The sequence below is a fragment of the Empidonax traillii genome, unplaced genomic scaffold (genome assembly GCF_003031625.1).
Source record: "Empidonax traillii isolate 1590-97213 ecotype Southwest subspecies unplaced genomic scaffold, ASM303162v1 scaffold159:size1039807, whole genome shotgun sequence".
Lineage (NCBI taxonomy): Eukaryota > Metazoa > Chordata > Aves > Passeriformes > Tyrannidae > Empidonax > Empidonax traillii.
This window is the reverse complement of record NW_020955352.1, coordinates 777,860-795,248: the sequence shown is the minus strand read 5'-3', so window position 1 is coordinate 795,248 and position 17,389 is coordinate 777,860. Positions and strand designations below refer to the sequence as shown.

General features: G+C 46.2%; 3 protein-coding genes across 3 annotated transcripts; 2 read left to right on the top strand and 1 right to left on the bottom strand.

The window, feature by feature from the left end:
* The first annotated feature begins 1,122 nt into the window (after positions 1 to 1,122).
* Positions 1,123 to 10,585, top strand: LOC114058074 (cytochrome P450 2D17-like). Its single transcript, XM_027885056.1, has 9 exons — positions 1,123 to 1,466; positions 3,130 to 3,301; positions 4,060 to 4,212; positions 4,825 to 4,985; positions 5,112 to 5,285; positions 7,079 to 7,220; positions 7,795 to 7,982; positions 8,911 to 9,052; positions 9,181 to 10,585. The coding sequence occupies exons 1-9, from the start codon at positions 1,254 to 1,256 to the stop codon at positions 9,357 to 9,359; spliced, it is 1,524 nt and encodes a 507-aa protein (XP_027740857.1). The 5' UTR covers positions 1,123 to 1,253; the 3' UTR covers positions 9,360 to 10,585.
* Positions 10,586 to 11,414: 829 nt separating this feature from the next.
* Positions 11,415 to 12,970, top strand: NDUFA6 (NADH:ubiquinone oxidoreductase subunit A6). Its single transcript, XM_027885061.1, has 3 exons — positions 11,415 to 11,582; positions 11,770 to 11,885; positions 12,784 to 12,970. The coding sequence occupies exons 1-3, from the start codon at positions 11,456 to 11,458 to the stop codon at positions 12,913 to 12,915; spliced, it is 375 nt and encodes a 124-aa protein (XP_027740862.1). The 5' UTR covers positions 11,415 to 11,455; the 3' UTR covers positions 12,916 to 12,970.
* Positions 12,971 to 14,749: 1,779 nt separating this feature from the next.
* On the bottom strand, positions 14,750 to 17,288 carry SMDT1 (single-pass membrane protein with aspartate rich tail 1). Its single transcript, XM_027885062.1, has 3 exons — positions 17,079 to 17,288; positions 16,340 to 16,480; positions 14,750 to 15,024 (listed from the first exon to the last, which is right to left on the bottom strand). The coding sequence occupies exons 1-2, from the start codon at positions 17,232 to 17,234 to the stop codon at positions 16,343 to 16,345; spliced, it is 294 nt and encodes a 97-aa protein (XP_027740863.1). The 5' UTR covers positions 17,235 to 17,288; the 3' UTR covers positions 14,750 to 15,024; positions 16,340 to 16,342.
* Between the last annotated feature and the right edge of the window lie 101 nt (positions 17,289 to 17,389).

The window sequence follows — 17,389 nt, the reverse complement described above, 5'->3', positions numbered from 1 at the left end:
TCTTCCTTTTTTGTGAGCAGCAAAGCCAGTACAGCATCTCCTCTAGTTGTTCCATCAATCACCTGTGTCGAGAAATTGTCTTCAGCATGCTCCAGAAACCACATATGTTTGTTTACAGCTCCTTGAGGTGAACCCTGAGTCATGATGCTTTCAAAACAGGATTGTGCTGCAGACTCCAGCGAGGTGACCTCAGCACACAGATGATGAGTGCTGAGGTGCCTCCCAGGGGAAGGGGCATCTTGAGGCCGTGGGTGCACAGCAGAGCTGCCTTCACAGCCTCTGCAGGTGTGTAGCTTTGCATTCTGAGCTCTCCATCGCTGCTGCAGAGATTTCTCCATTAGGAGTTTTTCTCTGATCACACTGAGATCACAGATCAAGCTGTGATGGCTTCACTGCTGCTTTTTATCTAGAACTAACTGCCCTAAGAGCAAGGTTTATTGATCTCCGATGGCAAAGATGCCAGGAGCACACAGCCGTGCTGCGTTAGGAAATACTGTGACTAACTCCATAATTGTGTTTGCATTGCTGCTGCCAAAAAAGGCTGGAAATTCAAGGCTTCATATAATATATTGCTTTCTCCGTTTATAGCTGAGCTGTGTTCTACAAAAGCCAAGGTCATCATGCTGACTGACATTTGGAGTTGGATAAAGATTGCTAATCCCAGAAACATAAATGATTTTTAAAGTCTCAGGTCACTGTTTTAGGCTAATTTCTGTGACAAGTGATTTTTGTAAGTGAATGTTTGACCTAAAGTGAGCTTTCTCGAGGTCCGATGAAACCAGTCCTCAGCCTTGCAAACAGATACCTGGGTGATCTGTGTTTAGAATTTGCTTTTCCCTTGACTTGCCTGTACTAACAAGAAGGTGACACAGATTTAAATAAACTCTTTCCAGATCACCCCATGAGAATGCAGCAAGACTGGTTGCATGTTGAGAACTGTGATCCCACTTTGGCTGCTGGAGAGGGCACCCAAACACCTGGAACTCACCGAGTTCTCTCCCACGGACGGCATTATTGGCAGGAGTCACTTCCTTTGGCAGTGACAAAAAGGCTTTGGAGGAGGAGGAGGAGGAATGACCCTTATCACCACTCCCCCAAGGCTGAGCTAAGCAGAGGAGGAGCTTTGAGTTTGAGCCAAGTGCCATATTAAAAGGTCAGAAACGGAAGAGAAGGGAGAAGAGGAGAGAAGGCAAAAGGAGGCAGAAACAGTCTTGTGTCCAAAGAGGAAGACAGAGGAGTAGACAGGCTACAAAATGGCATTGCTCCTGTGGCTGGGGTCCCAGCTGTCATCCCTCTGGAGCAACATCTCAGTACTGGGTGTTTTTATTACAGTCTTTACTTTACTGCTTGACTTCATGAAGCGCAGGAAGAATTGGCACCGTTACCCACCGGGCCCAGTGTCTCTGCCGTTCATCGGGACCATGCTCTCCGTCGACTTCCACAACCCCACCCACTCCTTCAAACAGGTGAGTGTCAGCCCCTGCAGTGAAGCGCCGCTCACACGACCAGGAGGGGTGGGGTACACCCTGGCATGACCTACTCTTGCACAAAGCCGAAGGGCAATGCCCTCTCCAAAGTCCAGGACGAAGCAAGTCACTGCCTAAGGACACTGACTTGGCCCTCACGGATGAACAATAATCACACACCACCACTCACCAATCTCCATCTCCCCACCTCTGCATGAGCTCAGTGGGAGATGCTGTTGTGTCCCCAATGACAGGTGATGCTGTAGAGCTGCCCACCAACCTAACCACGTGGGCAGATCTGGGGGCAAAGAACAGGAAGATGTACAAACAAGGAAAGACAAACAAATATCTGGGCTGGAATGAGGCTGCAGAATGGCAAACTTCTGTGTGAGTTACTGAAGCATGCCTGCAGGCATGTGACAGTTTCAGTTAAAGAGATCAGCTTGTGGGATTTGCCCCAGCAGCAATGCCCAAAATCTCAGTAGCGTTCCTATTCAAAGTCAGGGCTTAGCTTTTCTCAAAGGAAAAGCACAGCACAGCTTGCAGCAGATAAACTGTGGGGGTTTTGTGCTTCAGCTTGCAAACTCTAAAGCCCTCTTTTCTAGGACAGCGCTGTTCAGCTGTCTATCCAGAACCTGCCAAATGGAGAAACTAAATATAGCATTTGTATTATTTGCTTGCATGTAGTCAAAAGCTTTCCACTTTCAAATCATATCACGTCAGGGTCATGCTAACCACAATCTTGACCAGTAATCGCTTTTAATGATGTATTTCTAGTGCCAGTGAAGTGCTAATTCACTTTTCAATCCTACTACAAATAAGTATTAAGTACTCCAACTCCTTGCAATGCTGCAGTGCAGAAATGAAGGCTCCTAATTTTTAAACAAATTAAAAAAAAAAAAAAACCACAAAAAACCACAAACAAACAAACAAACAAAAAACCCACAAAAAAAACTACAGAAAAAAAAAGAAAAATAAAACTGTGGGGCATCGCTACTATTGCATGTCTTTGAACAACACGCTCCTGGGTGTTTTGTTCAGTGTTCCTAACTAGCAGGGGAGCTTGGACCTGCCTTCCCAGGAGTCTGTGTCCAGTTAAAGGGCTTGTCTACCTGGAGGAGACAGCTCCAAGGTCAAATGCCATGGCGAGTGCATGGCTGACAGGATTACCTGTGCACCCATCCTGCTGTCAGCATGATGTCTCTTACAGATCACAGCAGATGTAGGGTATATCATCTATCACCCAATCATTACTATTTCCTTCAGCAGAAGTAGACTAACTCAAAACTTACCTAGTCTTTCAGATCAAAGTAAATACAAATATTAGGAAATAATCAATTGTTGAACTTGCAGCCTTTGAAAATCCCAAAAAAGGTCCTTAACACAATCCAAAATACTTGCACAATGCTCCTGGCAACAGCTTGTACATCGGGATAGGTGTACTCTAAATTTTTCCACTCGTGGAGCACTGATTCCTGCTTCAGCTGCTGTTTGGCACTGAGCTGTTCCACTGCAAAGACAAAGGTCAAAGATCAGCTGAAGATCTCCGAATAAAACTACCTCAAAAAATCACAAAATAGTAAAGGCCCTAAGAAAGGATATGGTGATATTTCTGATGTTACATTCAGCTCATTTTCAGGGACATACTTTTTTATCTTGGCAGCTTCAGAAGAAGTTTGGAAACATCTACCACCTCCAGAACTGCTGGACCAACGTGGTGGTGCTGAATGGGTATAAAGCAGTGAAGGAAGCCCTGGTCCACAAGTCAGAGGACTTTGCTGACCGGCCATACTTTCCAGTGTATGAACATATGGGCTATGGAAAGAATTCCGAAGGCAAGTCTCTTGAAAATACCATTATTCACTGGCACTAGCACAAGTAAGATTGAAATGGAAGATTTTCTTAGTATGGTGCCACCTTCTCATGTCCCCTGGGTCAATCTCCTCGTACGTCTGCCACTCTTTGGTGGGGACAAAATTGGATTTGATGAGATGGGGGCTCCCCTTAGTGGCTGTAGTACAGCTCCAGGTGTGAGCACACACCTCTGCAGCAGTGTTAGGACACTACCAGTGGTACAACTTTCTTGCCAGCTCCTGTCACCCAGTGATTAGTGCTTACTGTGCTTACGTAAAACAACGTGCTTATGTAAAACAACGTGCTTATGCGACAACAGCTTGCACATAACAGCACTATATGCAAGTTGTTGTTGCAAAAAAAATATGGTAACTTTCATCCAAGACAGAATATTATCCAGCATCCTGCCCACATCTCATCCTCAGCTCCTGTGTGGTGGCAAAAGCCGCTCCCCAGTTCACACAAACTAAGGGTGCAATGCTGAATGGTTTGGAGGGGTGATTCCTTTATCCTTAGCAGCCATTGAATCCCCCCTCCACCTCTGCTAGCCAGGCACAGGCATTAGAAGGTGCAGTAATCCATTTTCAGAATTGCTGTATAAAGGAGCTGTATAAGATCAGACTCTTTCATCTATCCACACAGACCTGTACCTCCAAACTCAGAATTGCCGTTGTCTAGCAAACTTTCCTTGATGTACAAGTGAGATATCCTGACATTTCTTTTTCATTCATAATTCCAGGTGTTGTTTTGGCAAGATATGGGCACACGTGGAAGGAGCTAAGGAAATTCACGCTCTCTACCTTGAGGAACTTTGGGATGGGAAAGAAATCCTTGGAAGAGCGAGTGATAGAGGAAGCTAGATTTCTTTGTTCAGCATTCAAGTCTGAAGAAGGTTTGTCACATCCACAAGGATGGGGAAGTCACAGAAGAAGACAATACAGCGATGCAAAGTATTACTAAAGCCACTCTTGTCTGCAGGCAGGGCTCTCTTCCCTAGAAAATGCAGTGTCTCTAGTCTATATGAATTCCTTGGAGCCACTTTTACTTTACACAGTGTGGCTACTGTAACACTAATCCATTTGAAAGAGGAAACAAATAGGAAATTAGAAATAGAGAGGTAAAACAGAGTTATTGCCAAAGCTGGGTGACTGTTACCTTTTGAAGTTTAGTGGAACATATTGACATTATCACATGCAATAGAATTGCAGCTGAGAGTTCACAGCACATCGCCTGTCATCTAGACACAACATGTTACCTTTCAAGTCACAGAACAAGCTTGCCACTTTTTGGGAGTTTTCTCCTTTAAACACAGATCAACCAAATATTAGTAAGAGATGAGATGATCTTCACTTCTTAGTATGATACATTTGTACTTTGAGTGGTTTGAGGGCTTTTTCTCTTGAAGTCATCGAGGAGGCATTTGTGTATTCTTGCTGCTGACAGCTGAGGTCCAACAGCTTGGTGTTGCTGAGCTTCATTACTTGGTCTCCATTTCCATTTTCAGGTCGTTCTTTCAATGTTCATAGTCCTTTAAAGAATGCAGTCTGCAACGTGATCTGCAACATTGTCTTTGGAGAGCGTTTCGACTACAGTGATGAGACATTCCACAAACTCTTGCGTTTCTTTGAAAATTCCCTGAATGAAGAAACTGGATTCCTTCCTCAGGTAAACTGAGAGCTGTAAGAAGCTGCCCTCTGTTGATTGAGAGCATTGTGTTTTCATAATTTTTCTTTTTTGCATCACATAATATCTTTTCTCTCTTTCCCTCTCTCTCTGGTTCCCACACCCCAGCTTCTTAACGTGGTGCCCGTTTTGTTGCGCATCCCCGGAGTGGCACAGAAAGTCTTTCAAAACCAAAAGGCTTTCATGGACTACATTGATGTGCTCGTAGATAAGCACATGAAGACCTGGGACCCTACTCACACCCGAGATCTCACGGATGCTTTTTTAAAGGAAATGGAGAAGGTAGGGTGACCCCAGCAGGTCCAGGGGCAGTTTCTCTGCCTGTTTAAGCTTGTTCATTGAAGCTGACTTTCTTCACAGAATTGTTTAAAATCTCTTACCAGCTAATTTCCTACTTTTTCGTTCCATGTTATATCTTCATAAGAAAGATGTTCTTCCTGCTTTAACTTCCTTTACTGTATTGAGAGATTATATTATCTGCTGATGTTCTTGTTGCCATTTTCTACCTTCACATTCCCTCAGAGTCTAGCAACTTCCTTCTTTCTAGCCTACACCATTTTGAAGGCTTTTAAAAGGCAATGATTGAGAATTCACTAATATTTCTAAGTTTGCACCAGAGAACAAATTAATATGCAAGATTCTTTGTAATGTCAGTGCCTTGATGACTGGTGTCTCAAAATCAGTTACAAAACTGCGGCAACAGACTGGCTTTTTTGTGTCATTGCCCAGTCTGTAGCCTGTCTTTAAACCAAGTTATGACTTGAAAAGATGGCATCTCCTTCAGGATATGTGTCTTTGAATTGCTTGCTAAGAACTAGTTCCCTACATATCAGAAGACGGCCTAAATCTGAGCTTCACTGAAATGAAAAGAGCCTTTCCTTCGATTCAGTGAGGCACAAAGTCAGTATAAAATCAAAGGTACTTGCATCAGCCCATCCATCCACCATATGTTTCTGCACATGGATTCACTAAATTTTGAGTGCCAGATGAGAAATATTAGCAAATTCTCCTTGCTAATTGCTTCCACTATCCGAGTGCTCAGGCTGGACTGTTGCTCCACATCACAAACCCTGCCGTGCCGGGGGTGTTGGTCACCTCCTCCATGCATTGGCCCCCCAGCTTGCACATGCAGAGCAACATGACCTATGTTGCTCTGCACTGAGCAGTACTATCTGGGGGTGGATGGGAGTCTGACCATGCTGGCTCTTGTCACAGCGCTCTTCTTTTCACTAAGATCCCCTGATAAGCCAGTCTGATAAATCCTTCTCCTGAGTTAACTTTGGTCAGGTCAGTCCCATAGCTCCCTTGCATGAGATCTTTTATTGGAATAACAGTTGAGTCTTAAATGCCTTATTAATTGCTATCCATATTACAACAGCATCAAAATATACTGAATAACTTAACAGAAGCTAGTCCCTAGGAAGGGAGAGTATAAAGAGGATTAGAAAAGACAAGAAGATGAATTCATGCAGAGAGCTTGTCATATCTCATATGCTAACAAATTTGAGCTCAATTAGCATTTGGATGAGAGATCGGTTATGCTGAAAGTGGTGTTGCAGACTTAATAGGCAGCGGTAATACCCTCATCTCTTTTTTTTTTCGATTGTAAGAAAATATATGAGGCCAGAAGCAGAGAGAATCTGTAATGCGTAGCTAGGGATAACTCTCTTAAAATAATGTTAATTTTGCATTAGCCACATCAATGCAGCCTCCTCTCGACTGTGTGGGTTTTATGATCAGACCAAACATGGATAACTCTGTTCCACCTCCTCTGGGGAAGGATGTTATGGCAAGTGGCAGGGGCCTGCTGTCTGTTTGAGCTGAGAGCACAAAGTGTTCACTCCTGTCCTGAAGGCAGGTGTAGCTTTCATCTCTCAGGAGGTGGTTGAGGACCTTCAAATACAGGAAATAACAGAGTTGCAAAGTACATCAGTCATGCTGAGACCATTGCCTGTGTTGTGCTCTACTCTCCCACTGAAAAATGGATCTAGTGCTTCTCAGTACTTCTCTGGACAATGGTATTCTCAGCTAGCAAATACCCCAGCTCAAATTTCCCACTTGTTTGTTCTTCACAGGGTAAGGCAGCTGAAGAGAACGGTTTCCACTATCAGAACCTTCGTCTGGTAGCTGGAGATTTGTTTGGAGCTGGTTCTGAGACCACCACCACCACTCTTCGGTGGGCATTGCTGTATATGCTTCTCCACCCAGAAATACAGAGTAAGTCAGAAACAGGCAGAGGTGTGGCCTCTTCCCTTCAACCTGCGTTTTTTTGCAAGGAGGCTGAACACCTCTCCATGATCTGGGGATTTTGCTTTGGTGATTGTTGGCCTAGCAGAAGCTAGGAGAAGCACTTCCCAAACAGCTGTTCTGGCAGAGGTTAAGCCCTGATAAAAAAGACAAATTGGAAAGGCAAGTTCGCTCTTGCCTTTATTTTGAAGGCTGGGGACTTGCAGTGGTCAGTGTACCCTCTTTCCAGTATTTGGAGTAGATGCTGATCAGTTCAAATTCTCTAATGCTGCATGCGCAAGTACCCTTCCAGCTGCATAGAGGAGGGGTAAGGTAGCATGTCAAGTGGCAAGACCTTTATTAAAGACACTGTGCTCAAAGAACAGTCATACAGATGTCACCGAGCCACTGAAAAATGCCTTCCCATCTAGTTCCTGTTTCTTTCACTAATTGCCTGTCCTGCTCTCACCCAGTGCCTACAATCTCATGCTGCCAATCTTCCTTCAGCTTGTACCAGCCACTTCTGTCTAAGTGTCCTCTAATTCCTTATTTGTTCTGGTTTCAGGTAAGGTCCAAGCAGAGATTGATAAGGTGATTGGGAGAGAGAGACCCCCCACCATGAAGGACCAACTGAGCATGCCTTACACTAATGCTGTGATCCATGAAGTGCAACGCTGTGGGGATATTGCTCCCGTTGGACTACCTCACATGACGTACCGGGACACTGAGTTGCAAGGCTTCTTTATTCCCAAGGTGACTGTGACCAGATAAGCAATACAGCATCCTCTCCTTGTGCAGACACCAGGCATGTGGTGTGGGTGACCCCACACCCCACTGTGCAGTGTTGCACAGCCAGACCCAATTATAGTCACTGTCGAGCACCAAAATAGGACATTTTGACATGCAAAATCCAGGCAGATGGCCATATTTGTGCTCTAGGTTTACACTGGCTATATGGGAACCCAGCTGCAGTGGCAGATTAGTGCAAACACTTCCTTTCCTCTCTATGACATTCACTGCCTGTGTTGGAAGGAGCCTAACATGCTCTCTGGAGGTACATGACACCAGCTTACTGGTTTTCTTTAGACGGTAGTATTTAAAATTCTAACCTCTGAAGCTATTCAAATGCCATTGACATTCAGACCACTTCCACTGTGACAGGCAGCTGCCCTGGCAGCACTGGCAGAATTCAAGCCTGGGATTTTTTTTTTTTTTTTGGTAGCCTTGCAGTATCTCCTCTGGCTTAGAATGTTGACATGTGAAACAGGAAAGCTTTGCAATTTTCCATGGCCCCTGTGAAAGTTGGGCTTTGAAGTCTGTCAGTCAGCTTCTTCTCTGCAGCTGTAAAACAAGTCCAGGAGGATCTGAGAAGCAGAGGCTGTTTTCACTGTGTAACCATGAAATCGGCATTTGCATTCAACAGCCTCTGTAAGGATACAAATTGCAAAAGTTCAGATGTTTCAGAGCGTAGGGCAGGCACCATATATGTCATTGGAAAAGTGCCCTGCTTTACCTCTGCTTTAAATAAGATGCAGAAGTGGAGATGGGTGCCTTATGCTGAGGCACTGAACGATGATTGCTATTAGATGGGAGACACAGATTAAGAGGGACCAGCACTGATCCACTGTGCCAAGATAATGCTGCTGTTCTCACATAAGTTGTTTCCTCTTGACGAATGCAGGGGACGACAGTCATCACCAACTTGTCTTCTGTGCTGAAGGATGAGACAGTCTGGGAGAAGCCAAATGAGTTTTACCCTGAACACTTCCTGGATGCAAACGGGCAGTTTGTGAAACCAGACGCTTTCATGCCCTTCTCAGCAGGTAAATCTGAGGGGAGTACCCAGCTGCAAGTCAGAGGCACAGCAGGAGGGTGATCTGCTCCCCCCACAGTGATTCCAGCATGGATTAATTCCCTCTTTGATGGACACTTTCTATTCCCTCTCTTGCAGGTCGCCGTGCCTGCCTGGGAGAACAGCTGGCCAAGATGGAGCTCTTTCTTTTCTTTACCACTCTCCTGCAGAAATTCACGTTTGTGCTCCCTAAGGACCAGCCCAGGCCACGGGTGGATGCTTGTTTTGCTCTCACAAACTCCCCACACCCGTTCCTTTTGCAAGCTGTCCCAAGATAAGTGCACACCACTCTCCTTTCACTCACAAGGCACCAGCAATGCAAACTTTATCAGAAATATTGCAGGTCTAGGCAGGATCGTGCTGGGCTCCACTTAAGGCCTCTCAAGTCAAAAAAATGTCCACAGCTGTCTAAAGTAAGGCTCTAGCCCAGTATCTCGTTTAGCTTAAGTCTGGTTCTGGATCTTGAACCAAACAGCTGTAGGAAGTTAGTAATGGCAATCAAGTTTGTAAGGACATTTTTGCCTAATCAGCCAGCTTTGCTGTACTTCTGGCTCTCACAGGTTGCAGAAGCAGTTCACTGAACACACAGCTTCTGAAAGAATTATTAGCCCTGAATTAGTTTACAGAAATACAAGGATATCCTGGGTATAAGACAACCCTGGGGTCTTGCTGTTTCTGGAAGCAAAAAACGACTAGGAAAAACCTGTAAGGTACTAGTGTTAGCCCCACTGCCCATCCAGCCATGCTCTGCCTCTCCTGCAGTGTAGCAGTGTGTGCCTCTGCCTGGTGCCCAGGGGAGCCCAGCTCTGGCTTGGTTCCTGAAAAAACAAGGGATGGTCAGCTGATTTGGCTGGTGCTGCTGATGGGCAGGGTGAGAGCTTCAGCTCCAACAAGGTGACGTTTAAATACAGTTTCAGAGCAGAGCTCCTGAAAAATTTTACGATCCAACATATACATGTCTCCTTTGTTCCTTCCTGTTTATTACATACTCCTCTCTATTGCACAAATATTGCATTGTTTTCATTTATAGCCCCAAGGAAAGTAAGTTTTAATCCTGACAACCCTTATGTCTCGTTATTCCTCCAGTAGGAATAAATACCTAGGAATACATAAATAATCCATATGGTGTGTCAGCCACAGAAGCAGATCATTTGTGAAGTGGAGAAATTTCTATAAATGCATTTCAAGAGAAATTCTGCTGTTTAGATTTATCATTTCCTCTAATTAGGTCCTGATAACTGTTTTGGGTTTTTTTCAGCAGTGCTGAAAATCAGCTCTTGGGGAGGTTTGGAGCTCACAAAGGGATGGAGTTATACTGTTTGAAACTATATGGCCATAGACTTCAGAACTACCTTTCTCTTTCTTCCTGCAATATTCCTGACAAATTGTTTTGCAAGGTGTTAAGATATGTTGATATTTAGATTAACAGTAGCTGCCTTTTAACCACATGGCTGAAAGGACCATAGCATAAAGGAGTTTCTATGTATAACCACCACTAAAAAAACCCAAATACCTGAAACTGAGTGCACATGTGTGGACACGTTCATATCTATCTTTCTAATGGTAATTTTGGAAGTTATGAAAGCTACTGAATTATGCAAATACTTATTAATGCAGTTGTTAACATTTGTACTCCATGCTAAGATTTGTACTTCATGCTTTTAATCTAAAAAAAAAAAAAAAACAAAACAAAAAAACCCTGAAAGAATAAAAGTTGTTTCTCGCCTCTCCTCTTTGTGGTTGCCTGGGTCCTGCTGTGCCCCAGCCTCAGATGCTCACTTGACATTTCTCTCCTTACCCCTAGCACCGCAACTGCTGCTTTAAAGATCCTTTCAGTGTTATTTTTCTGGTCGGTTCAATGACACTGAAATGAACGGTTTCGGGTTTATAGTGACCAGCACACACGAGTGTCTTTAAAGAGAAGGTTACCGGGAACTTAACCTCAGTGAGGATCCCAGCACTCGTGTATTTGGATAAAAACGTGGGTATAGCTAGACTAGGACTGTCTTTCTAGCACGCAATAGTGCACTGACAGAAGGTTCACCTGAATGAGCAAACAGCCGATGTGACGTCTGGGGGGCAAAGGCAACAAATACACAATTCCAAAACACATCCCCAGCCCGGCCCCGAGGGAGGACCCGGCTCTGAGGGGTCGGACCCGACCGCCCCGAGGGGGGGGCGGGACATGGCGCGGCCCCGCCCACCCGGCGTGGTCATCCCCGTCTCGCAAACAGCGCTGATTGGCGTTTCCTGCGACCAATCCGATGGGGGGTCGTCGGCCGGCCGGGCGGAGTGGCAGCACAGCCGGCCAATAGGAGCGCTGCCGCGCAGTGCGCGTTTCCGCGGGCGGTGGCAGGGCGAGGGCGGCAGCAAGATGGCGGTGGCGGGCAAGGGGGTGGTGTCGGCCGCGGTGAAGCCGATCTTCAGCCGGGACCTGAGCGAGGCGAAGCGGCGCGTCAGGGAGCTGTACCGGGCCTGGTACCGCGAGGTGCCCAACACGGGTGGGTGAGGCGCGCGGGACTTGCCGCGCGTGCTCAAGGTCGAACGGCCTTAATGACATTGGTGAAGCCGGCCGGCTGCGCGTGAACGAGCGACTCGGTAGCGTTTTGGAGGGTTGAGTTGAACCCCGCCGGTGGGAAAACCGCGAAGCGATGTGGATGACCGCAGTGGGTGTTGTGTTTCTTGTAGTGCACCTGTACCAGCTGGACATCACGGTGAAACAGGGGCGTAACAAGGTGCGGGAGATGTTCATGAAGAACGCCCACATTAGGGATCCACGGGTGATAGACATGCTGGTTATTAAGGTACAAACAACTTGGGCTATGGAACGGTTGTGTCTTGCAGTCATTTTGCTTTACCTGTGTCAGCAAACCTGTTGATCGGGGATCATGCTGCTTCAGTAAGCAGAGGAACAGGATCTTAACGCACCTAAATCCGAGTGGCTCGAATATAGATTTCTGTCACTCAGGGTTCTTCTGGTTTGCAGATCTTTAAAAGAGCCACAGTAAGTGACGTCTGCAGTTTTAATGCATTAGAAAGCATCCAACCAAGGACTGCCATGCTTACCTGTTGTATTTCATGCATTTCAAGACAGGTACTCTGTCTTGATGTGATGAAAAAAATCTGGAAATAGAATCCTAAGTAGTACAGTTGATGACAATTCCAGGCAGTCTCATTTTACTATGTTCTGCCATCCAACAAAACCGGTACAATACAGCGGACTCATGAAGAAGTGAAGTTTAATATCTCTGTGGCAGTGATACTGGTCCTAAGCACTTGGCAATAGCTGTACTTAGTTTTACAGGTAATGTGCTGCTATTCAAACAAATTAAATAGAGGTACTTGAAAATTAGGAATGTTATGTAGAATTTTGTGGGAGGTGCTGGTTATGAGAGAAACAATGCAGGATTTAAGGAGGAGGCAAGATCCCTTGCCTGTTTCACAGGGCTGGGGAGCTATGCTGCAGAGATGTCAAGTCACAAAGTGAGAACATATTTGTGTATGTTTGTGTCATTTGTATGTCACAGTATATTTGTGTCACAGTGTAGGTGATACATGCAGTCTGTAGGAGTACAGGATTGCTGATGTGGCTATTTTTTACTTAAATCTTTCTAAGTGCATTCAAATAACTTTCATGCTGCTGTAAGGTTAGACTTGGTTTTTAACTGAGAACTGGTCTAAAATTCTTTTGTCTGTGCTCAGGGGAAAATGGAGCTTCAAGAAACCATTCATGTATGGAAGCAGAGGACTCACGTCATGAGGTATTTCCATGAGACGGAAACCCCGCGACCTAAAGACTTTCTGTCCAAATTCTATGCGGGCCACGATCCCTGAGGGATTGACTCTGTGTCTTCCTGCCTTATATCACAAATAAAGTTCTGTACAATAGCAAAAAAAAAAACACAAACATACAGAGAGATTGTGTAACATATTAGGAGTCTAATGACTAGCTGAATCCAGAGTGTGTGCAAATGATGATTATGTTTGAAGAGCTATCATTTCACAGTTTTGCCAGTATGTATTTTCAGTGGGCAGCGTTTGTCCCATCACCTGCCCCGGGGTGTCTGCTGAATAACCACAACACAACCTAGCTGTGGGGCTTTGTGCTTGGCCTGCAGCCCTGTTTGTGCGTGTTAGCTCTGTGGAGGAAAGAGCAGGTCTTCAGAACAGCTAGTGTAGTCACAGAAATACTCTTGAGCTTGAGACCCATTCGTATTCATGTAGTGCCTTGCAGTTTCATGCTGTGATTTCGTTGACCTGCTGTTTTTCACTTGGACACTAGTCTTTGTTTACCTCCTCAGAGAATACATAAAATCCAATAGGCAAATAAATCCCTTTGTGTCTAAAGACATGAGCAGAGTCCATTTTCCTGCTGTAGAATGAAATTACCAGGAAAAATGGGGGATTGTACTGTTATCTAGAATAGGAAGGCTCTGTATGAACTTATGATGCCTAGCAGGAGATGGTGTCCTACCATCACCTTCTTAATTGAATCAGGAATTACTAACTCCCTTTTGAGAAGGGTAAGGAGAATTTGTCCTGTCACCAGTCAGAACAGATTTTCAGGAGATAACTCGCTGCTGGAGCTCCCCCAGGTGTGAGCAGCATCAGATCTTTACTGTAGTACAGTCAAACCTATTTTTATTCTGCCTAAATACTGGAGCTTTCTTCCCCAGATGAGGACTGTAACACAGCACTCCTCAGGGATGTGTATGTAAGTGTACCTTGGGGCTTCAGGGGTGGCGTGTTTTTAAGGACAGGGTTGAAAGAGTCAGGAGGGGCCAGGAGAGACCATGGGATAAAGCAGCGATAAGGAATTTGGCAGCATAGAAGACAGGAGCGGGTACATGTTTGGCTCCCAAGAGCAGATGGTCTGGAACAACCACTTCTCAAGTGGCTTGGGGAAGGAGGGGGCAACTCAGATACCAAGCGACTCAAGAACCTGACAGCTCCCTTCAGCTACAGCTGTTGCGGTTACTCGGATTGCAGGCTCCCTTTTCATAGCTATGCTGGAGAGTTACAGAGCAAACATCCAAAGCTGTGCCAAAGGATAAGGGAGCAAGTGTGGCTGTTTGAACTATACACTGTGCCAATGTGTGCAACATTAGGCGAAACTTTTAAAGTCTGTTATGCTAGGATTTAAATGCAATAGTAAACACTTGTATGAAAAGAGGACTTGAAGTTTATACACAGTTAAGACAACAAGTGTATTAGGGCTCATTCGGAAGGAAGTACCAAACTACCTAGGAAATATCAGGTACATGGAGCCAGTGTTCAGACATTTTTTTCAGTGTTCAGAGATTAAATGCTATAAAACATATCAGCAAGTTAGTTTGCCATTTGTAATCTTTCACCAAAGGTACAAAAACTTTTAACTCTGTGATGATAATACTGTATCTTCAGTGAGATGACATTAATGACACAGTCTCCATCACCTGCCAGGTTGTGGAACCACAGTGCCACTGTTGATATGCACTCCATTCTTTAATGAGGCTGTGTTGTGGGGCTGCTGCTTCCCCTGGGGAAAAGGGCTCACAGAGAGGACTCACAAGAGGAAATAAGTATGAGGAGAGCCTCCTTACTGGAACAGACAGACAGAGGAGAAAGGTTAGACAAATGCTAGTACACAGGCACACAATGAATGAATAAAAAAACAAGACCAAAGTCATACATCTCAATCTCTTGATCTTTAATTAAGTGTTTCCCATATTGCTAATTCAAGGCATCCAAGCAGTCTTTGATGAGGTGAGCATGTGCAAGGGCTGCAGGGATGCAGTGCTCTTCCTTCAGCCCTGATTTACAGATTCCGTCATGCACTGGACACTCACTGGCAAAAGGGGGACAAAGCCCCCGTCCCGTTTAGGAAGGACAAAACACAGGTGACAGACGTTGGAATCATTGCTTTGTCAATGGCTTTCTCCCTTCCGTTCTTCTGTTACCGTGCTGCAAATAGAATAACAAGCTTCAGAAACACTTCTCCCAATACCACACAAAGTGGAGTTTAGGTAAAGGGAGTTTCCAACAGGCCAGTACAGTCTTTGTTTTTAGCTGCACAGTGCGTGCTGGAAAACCCCCTTATCAAGTAGAATACATCCACCAAACCAATTACAAAGCAACACTGTTTGCAATGACATCTTTAAAACAGTTTCTTTGTTTTATAAAGAATCAAATACACCCAAACTCAAATCTTTATAAAAGGGCAAGCCAAACAGAATAACATAAAATAGTAGAAAGTGTAGCGCAGTGCAGATAAAGGGGAATTATTTCCACTCTTTCTTTCCACTAAGTCTGAATGATCCAACTACTCAATGTTGTAAGACCCACCAGACAGTTTGTTTTGATGGGTTCTGGAATTCTCTTAAACTGTTCATCTATATCAGAATTTCAGACAATAAGTGATTCTCTTTTAAAATAATCATTCTTTGAGTTAGCAAAAAACTTTTAAAAAGGTAAACAAGTAGAACAAAATCATAGAATCATTTAAGTAGGAAAAGACCTTCAAGTTCATTGAGTCCAATTGCTAGCCCAGCCCTGCCAGGGACATGGTTTAGCAGTGGACACAAGTGCCACATCTACACATCATTTAAATACCTCCAGGGAGTGTGACACAACCACTTCCCTGGGCAGCCTCTTCCAGTGCTGTACAAACCCTTCAGTGAAGAAATGCTTCCTACTACCCAATCTAAACCTCCCCTGGCACAACATAATGCCATTTCCTCTTGTCCTATTGCTTGTTACTTGGGAGAACAGACCAACGCCCACCTTGTTACAACCTCCTTTCAGGTAGTTGTAGAGAGCAATAAGGTGTCCCCTGAGCCTCCTTTTCTCCAGGCTAAACACCCCCAGCTCCCTTAGCTGCTCCTTGTAAGACTTGTGCTCCAGCTGCTTCACCAGGTCTGTTGCCCTTCTTTGCATGCATAATTTAGTAACATTGAAGTCCCTCTGTTCTGTCTGTGGTACAGACCCTCACTGACTACAATTTATTTCTGATTCAACTGACAAGATATAAAACTGCATCAGTTCACTCTGATTTCTAGTGAATGTATGGTGTGGAGATTTCACAGACACCAGTCTGGCCCACTCTGGTATAAAAGAACAAAAAAGTTCATAGCCAAAGGCAAATCCGTGTCTGTGTTTAACTGCAAATGTACCTTTCAAGCTGCTGCTGTCTGTATTTCCTTGTCTGACATCCTCCTCCCTGCCCCAAGCCAAATGGGACACACAAATAATTAGATTGCTGGTGCAGTTAATGACATACCCTTTAATCATCATCATCATCATCCTCTGGGACAAAGATATCATGTTCTTCAAGTAAGGCTGCGAAGTTCTTACTGATCTGAGTACCAACATACAGGAAAGGGATCACGACGCTGAACACTCTGAGGAGGCCGAAGGGAGTCTGCAAGGAGTCGATTGGAAAAGGTGGATCTTTACCAGCAAGTGGCACTTCGGCTGAACCGACGAACTCCCGGCTCCGCAAGCCCGCGGAAGGCCCGGGAAGCGGCGGGAGGAACGCTTTGCCGTGCCTAGTGCCAACCTCCCGTCACCGCATCGCGTTTTATTACAGTACTATGGTATTATAAACATTCCAACACCGGGGAGCTGGAAGCCGCGGGAAGCCCGGGGCAGGGAACGCCCGTGGCTTAGCCAGGGGAGCGGTCGCCGATGGCAAAGGGTGTGCGCAGGCGGGTGCTGATCTCCGCCTTACTGCCCACCGAGCACCGCCGGGCCAGCAGCGCCTCGCTCGAGGAACGCAGGGGAACGTGGGGGGACACGGGCCGGGCCGGGCCAGCGCCGCCCCGCTCGGGGGACGAGGGGGCCACCCCACCACCCTGCCGCTGCCGAGCTTCCGCGTGCCCGCCCCGCCTACAGTCGCTCCCCTCATTGGCCCAGGCCCTTATCAGTCACCGCCCCGCCCCGCCCACGACAGCTGCGCCACCACCGATTGGCCACCTCTGCCGCCCGTTGCCGCCCCCAGCCGCTCGCCCCTCACTCACCTTAACCGGCTTGGGCAAAATGGCGCCGCTGCGGGTGACGGTGGCGCTCCGGGAGGGCACCAGCGAAGCAGCCGAGGCGCCGCGCGGCCCGCCCCAGCCTGCCCTCCCTGAGTGAGCCGCGACTGCCGCCAGAAGCCGCCCGGCTACCGCCGCCATCGTCCCGCCTGCCCCGAGCCGCGGCCGAGCCCGGGCGTCACCCGCGATCTCGCGAGGCTTAAGGAGAGGCGGCGAGAGCGGCGCTGCGCGTGCGGGGGGCGGAGCCTCCTCCCGGGAAGGGGGCAGTGTCCCACCCCTCCCGATGGGGCTCCCAG